Below are 7,628 nucleotides of genomic sequence, written 5' to 3'. Positions count from 1 at the left end.
AGCCTCCATGAACAGCCTAAATACAGTAGGTGAGTAGTAGAATAGGAAACTGACCACAGTCCAAACAGAAACCAGCAGAATTTAACCTTTTTTTGTTGTTTTTTTTTTATCTTTAATAATTTTTCCGTATTTTTCTGAGAAAGCTAATTCTGAAAATGTTTCAAGCTGACCGTTTTAACATGTGACGTCTCACCCGCGCCAACATTCAACTGGCTTCATTAAGAACAGCAAAAACGGATGGACCGCGCCATCTCCCCCCCCCCACCCCCCCCCACCCCCTCACCTGAAGGTAAGTGCTGGTCTCTAGTTTTAAAAGCCTGCGTGTCAGAAAGAGTCTCCCGCCCGTGAACACCTGAGCTCAGAGACTTCAGGCCTCCAACGCTGCTGCGTTCCCCGTTCTTCTATAAAAAGGAGGCTTGTTGTGGAGCAGACCTCAGCTGCAGCGTCTCACGTGCTCGAGCACGTACTCTGGGAAGTGCAGGCTGCACACCTGCAGACCGTCCAGTTTGCAAGGCATCCTGGGATACTCGTCCTCCTTCCACTTGTTTTCGTCGGGGTCGAAGGTGAGGATGGAGTCACTGTAGTGGCCGTTGTAACACAGGCCGCCCAGCACCATGATCTGCCTGTCCAGCACGGCCACCCCGTGGCCGCTGCGTCCGATGGGCATGGAGGCGAGGATGGTCCACTCGTCGGTGTCGGGGTCGTACACCTCGGTGGACGGGCAGCCCTGCGACTCGAAGGACGCCCGCAGGATCACGCACACACCCCCGAACACGTACAGCTTCCCGTTGTGGGAGATCATCTTGTGGAAGCAACGGGCGTAGTTCATTTTGGATTTGTTCTCCCAGCAGCTGGCGTGGGTGCCGGGCAGCAGCGGGCCTCGGCCGGCGCGTGTCCTGTGTGCGTCTGACCCGCCACCGCCTGAGCTGCTGCCGCCGCCGCCGCCACCACCACCACCGCCGCCTCCTCCTCCCCCCGCCTCTCGCCCCGGATCGAACACGCACACCTGTTTGGAGGTGGAGGAGGAGGTGATGCCGCCGGTGATGTAGAGTTTGCCGCTGAGGACCGTTCCCTCGTGGCCGTACTTGTTCACGGGATACGGGTCCACGAACTCCCAGTGGTCCTCTGTGATGTCATAGCGCTCCGTGGAGTAGAAGGTCTCGTCTCGCGTGCGGCCCGCCACCGCGTAAATGAACTTGCCGATGACGCCGACGGCAAACTCTGACCTGCAGACAACAGACACCGTGAATATGGAACAAAAAAAACAAAAAAAGTCAGCGGTTAGAAGACAACCCGGAGCTCACCTGGGCACAGACATGTCGGCCATGCGTAGCCAGGAGTTCTGTCGAGGGTCATAGCGGTAGACTTTGGAGGAGGCGTGAAACTCGCCGTCGGGCCCGAGCTCCTCGCCGCCCAGCAGGAAGGCAAAGTTGTTCACGATCGCCAGGCAGTCCGGTCGCAGAGGCACCTGAGGTCCCTCCAGCTCCCACCACACCTGGAGGGGGTCAGAACACACCTGTTTCACATCACGCGTCACACAGCCGAGTCGAGCTGCACCGAGAGTCGCCGGCGGACAAACGAGGCAGGCGAGCGAGCGTGACACCTTCGGCCGCTGCAGCAGGAGGATCTTGCTGTTGACCATGCTGTGACCGATCATTCCCCGGAAGACGGCGGTCTGCGGGCGGATGGAGCGGATGCGGTTGGAGCGCGTCTCCACCAGAGGCTGCTGGTTGACGTCGTGGAAGTAGCTGAGTGCCTGATCCACCTCCTGCCTCAGCTGTCTGGAGTACCGGTAAAACTCTGATGTCTTCACCTGCGGCGAGGAAGAGGAGGTCAGGAGACCGGCTACAACAACATCTGACAGGGTTCCTACTTTCCACAAAGTCTAATTCAAGCACTTTTCAAGCATTTCCAGGTGCATTTCCATGCTTTTCCAGCACCTTCCAGCTGTGGTAAACTCCATATTTGTATCAATCCAATGGTCATTCAGTCTACTTATTATGTCACTTGTTCATCACATTAAATGAGATGTTATTGTCCTCTAAACAACCAACATGATGTTTGGAGACAGCTTTTTACAGAAGGACCACAAATGAAAGGAAAACTAATTCCACTAACAGATCCACAGAAATATAATCACCAACTATTTTCATCATCTGTTCATCATCAAAAGTCATTTTTCATAAAGAAATGTCAGAAAATGCTGTTTTCAGTCCCTCAAATATGGAGATCTTCTTTTCTCTGTTCTATCATAGATGTCATCACATACAACACACATTTCAAGACCTTTATTCTACATCCAAGCACTTTTCAAACCTTGAAAACGCCACACTAAAATTCAAGTGTTTTCAAGGATTTCCAGCACCCGTACGAAACCCTTATCTGCAGACATCTGGGCTTAAGAGGACGTTTGTCAGAAAGCGGCGCTCACCTTCTCGAAGATGTTGGCCGGAGTCATGAGGCAGAAGCGGATGGACTGCACGATGGTGTCCGTGTGCCTCCAGCGCCGCCGGTCGTGTCGCAGCCACGACTGAACCGCTTCGTACAGCTCGATTTCTGGGAAGCGACTCAGAGCGTCACTGTTCAGGTACGCCTGTTCACAGGGAGAAGGAATCGAGTTTTTAAAACTGTAAAATGTCGCTAGTGTGTCTCTTAGTCACAACGACAACAACACAAACTCACAGAGAAGTGTTTGTATTTATAGTTCTCACTTACTCACTAAAAAAAAAAAAAAAAAAAAGACCACAAGATTTCGATGTAGTCACTTTTTACGCGTCAAAACACAACAACCACACCTGCAGTCTCTCCAGGCTGAGGTAGGACAGGAAGTCGGGTCGGCTCATGAGGGGCACAAAGTTGTCTAGCAGGAAGTTGTCGAGCTGCTCCTGAACGCCCTCCACGCCCACGCTGAAGTCCTCCAGGAGCCGCATGACTTCGGCACAGTTCTCCAGGCAGATCTTGGCGAGCAGGAAGGAGCAGCAGAACTCCACCGCCTCCGTCAGCTGAACGTACATGGCCGCCTGCCGGGGGACAGGAAGTGAGAGGAGGAGGACAGAGGAGGCGTGCGTCAGAGCGTATTACGATACAATTATAAAAAACAACAACATGACATCAGTGGGTGTGCGGGGGTCACCTGGAGGATCTCCTGGACGGTGGGCATGCTGAGCTCCAGCGAGCCGTAGTACATGAAGCGGAGGATGTGGCCAAACCCAGCGGCCGTCAGCCCTTTCATGTGGATCTTGTCCTGGTCCCTCTCCCTCATGTCCGCCGTGAACATGACCCGGAAGTAGTCGCTCTGGGTGGCCAGCAGCGCCTTGTGGGCCTGTAGGAGGACAGAGAAACACCGTTTGCTGAGGCCAAACTTTTCTATTTCTGACTTTTTGCCTGTTGTCTCTCTTCATCGCATGTTTCAAACATGACGCATCTAGTCCTGATCCAGAACCATAAACTACTAAGCCTGCATGGGTATCTCACGAAAACCTGGTGGGGAAACGAGTCTTGGTGATGTTCATCAGTGACAAAATACACATTTGGTTTTGATAAAGAAAAGGCTTTTCCATGAAGGAAAAACTAGAATGTAAGAGAGTTCTTTCTGTGGGAATAACACTTTTTTGTGTGTGTTATTTTTATAAGATTTCACACATCCAATATCTTCAAGTCTTTTTAGTTTAACATGTTCACATTGGATTCAGAACCCCATTTACTTTAAAAGAAAGGTCCACCTTGCATCTAGATCTAGCTAAAGTAAAATAATCAACATATACCTCCTAAACAAGTGGTAAGCAATCCCTTTTTAACCAGAAAAAAAAGAACTCATATATATATATATATATAAATAAAAGTGTAATGAGCAGATCTGTGACTGAAATGTCCAACTTCTCCAGAGATATCCATGCATGATCTATTTCTATTTTATTTAATCAATCTTTGGCACAATCATTTCCTTCTGCATGGATGAAGGTATATCTTAATCTTATACTGTCTTGGATGAGCGATATGAAACAACGCCGTGCATTTAAAAAGCAACACACACTTTACGTCTCCTTATTTACCTGGAAGTGGTGCTCCTCGATCAACAGTGTGACATCCAGCAGCAGGCGCTCCTCGTAAAGCGCCCGGAAGCCCGACGACACACTCCCATCATGCACCTGGGACAGGTACACCTCCACATCTGCCCCCGACATAACACACCTGGAGGCATGATGGACGCCAGTGTGCAGGAGCAGGTGTGTGTGAGGGGGGGGGGGTGAGGTATGAATCCCAGAGCGTTAGAACAGATAGAAAAACACTGAAGCTTTTTGCTGACAAAATAAAGCAAGAAGTAACAACTAGACACACAAGACTGCAGGTCCCTGTTTGTGTAAGTCTGAGACCTTTTAGGCCGTTCATTAGGACATTCAGCTGCATTAAAAGCTCAGCACTTCTTCTGCGGCTGCATCCTAACAAGCCGTTACTCTTCCTCAGCCGGACGTGTGCGATTCTGCACCGACACGCCGGGGAAATAAACCTGCGCCACTGTAACAGTGAGGTTGGTAAAATAAATAAATAGAGACAGGAAATAAATCCTGCACCATCATCCAAGTTCCACACAAATCACAAAGAGATGAAAAGTAACAACATGAACAACACACAAACGTAGTTCCTGCACACAAAAAGTTGAACATCTGCATCACGTACACAAACGAGAACACACAAACACACACACAGCACACTCACCTCTGATTGGCCACGGGCATGTCAGAGGGGGTTGTCCGAGCCAATCAGAGGACAGTGCCCCTTGTGTCCAGTAGGTGCTAACAATGTTCCCTTTTCTGAGCGTCAATCACCTGGACGACAAAGCCAACACAACCGCCAGATTAAAGCATGAATGTCTAGAATTAAAACAGAACCATACAAGGACTTCTGCACAGCTTATGAATATTTAACAGAGTTTTACTTCAGTTTACTATTACTTTGACTTCAAACTAACTTTGGGAGGTACATGGATATCATTACCAAGAGGAATGACATGCAATAGTTGTAATGAATTGGAATTATCCAACAAGCAATTCAACAAATAAGTTAATTTAAAAAAAAAAAACATTCTAACTGGCCACAACAATGCCATTTGAGCAGTTCATGAAAAGTGATATGAAGCATGAAATGCAGGAATAAAAGCTGAAAAAATAAACCTTTTCCTGTATTAAACTTAAGAAGTCCAACTGAATACATCAGCAATATACTGTAATAAAAGTATTAAGTAAAAAAAGGACTTTTTAAAATCCTTAACTTGACTTTTACAAGTGACAATAGCAATGTGACTCATTTCTGCACATAAAAGTAGCTCCACTATAGTAGGGAAGTGGACAAAGGGTTCCGACCCTAAACCCTTCGTCCACCCAAAATACGATGAAGCTGAACTTCGGGAGGAAGAAGAAAAATAGGAATGCTGAAAAAGTCGTACCTTTTGGAGCCCGTGCGAACAATCACAGGCTTTGAGGGCTGAGCGCTAAGGGGCCGCTCGCATTTCCTGTGTTTATGTTTCCCTGGTTCTAACAGAGGAGACAAGAAGACGAGCCGTAAGGTTTTCAGGAGGTTTACAAGCAGGGATGTAAACGTTTCTCCTCACTGCTGCACAACATTCAACCGTCCCAGACTGAACTAATAACCACATTCATCAGAGCAGACCAAGTGGAAAGTTACAATTAGTGACCTCGAACGATTTCTCCACACACAGTCTACATCAACATATATGTCATACTCAAAGGCAGATATGTATTTCCAAAAGAATGATTAGGTTCAGCATGAATTATTCTGTCAAATATATTCTCCAATTGAGCATTTATTCTACAAAATGTAAAAAAAACAACAACAACAAAAGTTTGTGGTGGTTTATAAACCACCCGAAACCATTAAATCGATTGTTGTTGACCTCTTCTAAATCGATAAACCAATTGACTGCCTCAGCTCTAGCAATTGTATTTAATCAACAGCTACATATTCCAAAACGTTCACTGACATGATCAAGTATTAAAGAATAATTTGACAATTGTTTGTGTGCTGTAACGACAACAGATTAAAACAGATTACCTGTCAATTGAAAAAAGAACAATTAAAAATCAACGAATTATTTCGGCATTAATCCAAAGTAGCAGGAGGTGTTCAGTGTAACAACAGAGCTAAAACTATCTGAGTGATGAATGAACTCAGGCTCACTAAATCAGCGGAAATCTCGGTGTAGTTCTGTATGAAAGGGGGGGCGTCGCCTTCTTACCGACCTGACCTGTGTTTACATCTGGATGAAAAAGGGTGAAAGCAAACGACAGGTCAGCCACTGCGACCATAAGCAAACCTGGCAACACGATTTTTTACAAAAAGCACAGGCTAGCTGGCGGCTAAGCTAATTTAAAGTATGGTGTTACTGTGTCGCTAACAAACAATATAAAGTCCCGATGAATAAACGCGTTCGGCAGAGAATGCTAAAGGCTAATGTTAGCGATGAAAAGGGGGGTTAACTACTAAGTTTACATTCACCAACATGAGCAGCACAATGGGGGCGGTTACGAGAAGCTAGCCTCTCTGGTTTTCACTACAAGAGCGACGAGTGATACGTTGTAATTCACTCCACAGCTTAGCTACCAGGCTAGCCCGAAAAACTGTCACGATTCCCGGTTGTGGTGACAGGAGCTACGGGGGTGGTGGGGAGGAGGGGGGCAGAGTACCGGGGTAACAGCTTTAGCTTAGCAGGCTAAAAATCCAGACGTCTCACCTCGGCGGTGCGAATCCCCACAACCCCTCTTCGACCAGGCAGCTCTGGCTCCGTCGGACATGGAAGTTGCGGGTTCGATGCCGGAATCAGGAAAGCGGAGGGCAGCGGTGCACTGCCATCATGGTATCGTCCATCTGCCCCAGAACCGAGTGGAGGGGGACACCCCTCAAACTCGGGCTCTCTAAATCAAACGGGGTAACAAACCACAGCGGTCCACTGGCTTTGCGGACGCCATCTTCTGCACCGGCGTCATTTCCCTTTTGGGCGGAACTGAAGGGCGTTGTGCGGTGCATCAAAGATCGTACATTGTGTGAGGGATGTGTCACTCTCAGCCGAATTTTGTGCGGCGAAACTTTTGATTCGTCCTGCATTATTTACCATTCCCTCAAACCATGGTAATCTTTTTATTTAAAAAATAAAAAAATATATATATTTTATTTTTGTTCTCTTTTTTTTTAATATTAAAAAAATAAAGAAAAGAAAATGGTGTATATATGTGGTGTTGTATAATGTACTCCAATTTAGATTTCAATAATAATAAAACATAATCATAAAAAAGTCAGTTAGTAAATTAGGATTTAAATCTACAATTTTTATTCTCAACAAAAAGTCCAAACCTGATTGTCTTCGCCGACAGAGGAGGCAGCTCAATATCCCTGGACTGTAGCCAGCCCTGCAGCACGCTACAGAAGTAAAGTACATATATTCACATTTAAAGAACAGATTATCCAAATTTGCTTGCCACTTTCTACTTCCACTCCACTTCAGGTTTACTACTGCAATTATTTGACAACATTATTTTACAAATATTTCTCTTTTTTTTGCATTAAAACCTGTGATGTGCTTATAAAATTATTCTGTTATAAAATAAACTAACAAG

At 46.6% G+C, this 7,628-nt stretch overlaps 1 protein-coding gene across 3 annotated transcripts; it reads right to left on the bottom strand.

The window, feature by feature from the left end:
• Nucleotides 1-280: 280 nt before the first annotated feature.
• klhl15 (kelch-like family member 15) lies at nucleotides 281-6,998 on the bottom strand. 3 transcript variants are annotated; one of them, XM_084033862.1, is made up of 10 exons: nucleotides 6,749-6,996; nucleotides 5,444-5,531; nucleotides 4,717-4,826; nucleotides 4,053-4,191; nucleotides 3,134-3,322; nucleotides 2,796-3,020; nucleotides 2,432-2,593; nucleotides 1,604-1,813; nucleotides 1,305-1,495; nucleotides 281-1,226 (listed from the first exon to the last, which is right to left on the bottom strand). In XM_084033862.1, the coding sequence occupies exons 3-10, from the start codon at nucleotides 4,734-4,736 to the stop codon at nucleotides 434-436; spliced, it is 1,929 nt and encodes a 642-aa protein (XP_083889988.1). In that variant the 5' UTR covers nucleotides 4,737-4,826; nucleotides 5,444-5,531; nucleotides 6,749-6,996; the 3' UTR covers nucleotides 281-433. The 3 variants fall into 3 exon arrangements, with proteins under 3 accessions (XP_083889988.1, XP_083889987.1, XP_083889989.1); XM_084033861.1 differs by lacking the exon at nucleotides 4,717-4,826 and having other exon boundaries at nucleotides 6,749-6,997; XM_084033863.1 differs by lacking the exons at nucleotides 4,717-4,826; nucleotides 5,444-5,531 and having other exon boundaries at nucleotides 6,749-6,998.
• Between the last annotated feature and the right edge of the window lie 630 nt (nucleotides 6,999-7,628).

Source organism: Eutrigla gurnardus, assembly GCF_963514095.1.
Source record: "Eutrigla gurnardus genome assembly, chromosome: 18".
Lineage (NCBI taxonomy): Eukaryota > Metazoa > Chordata > Actinopteri > Perciformes > Triglidae > Eutrigla > Eutrigla gurnardus.
Note: the sequence above shows the minus strand (reverse complement) of the source record. Positions and strands in the feature narration are given on the sequence as shown.

What these genes read in the sequence shown, in the direction of transcription:
- klhl15 (XM_084033861.1), bottom strand. Translation starts at nt 6,809, where the DNA reads ATGTCCGACGGAGCCAGAGCTGCCTGGTCGAAGAGGGGTTGTGGGGAT. An exon ending in TGGGGATTCGCACCGCCGAG is followed by an intron (nt 5,532 to 6,748) that starts GTGAGACGTCTG and finishes CTCCTCTGTTAG; the next exon opens with AACCAGGGAAACATAAACAC. An exon ending in GCCGACATGTCTGTGCCCAG is followed by an intron (nt 1,227 to 1,304) that starts GTGAGCTCCGGG and finishes TGTTGTCTGCAG; the next exon opens with GTCAGAGTTTGCCGTCGGCG.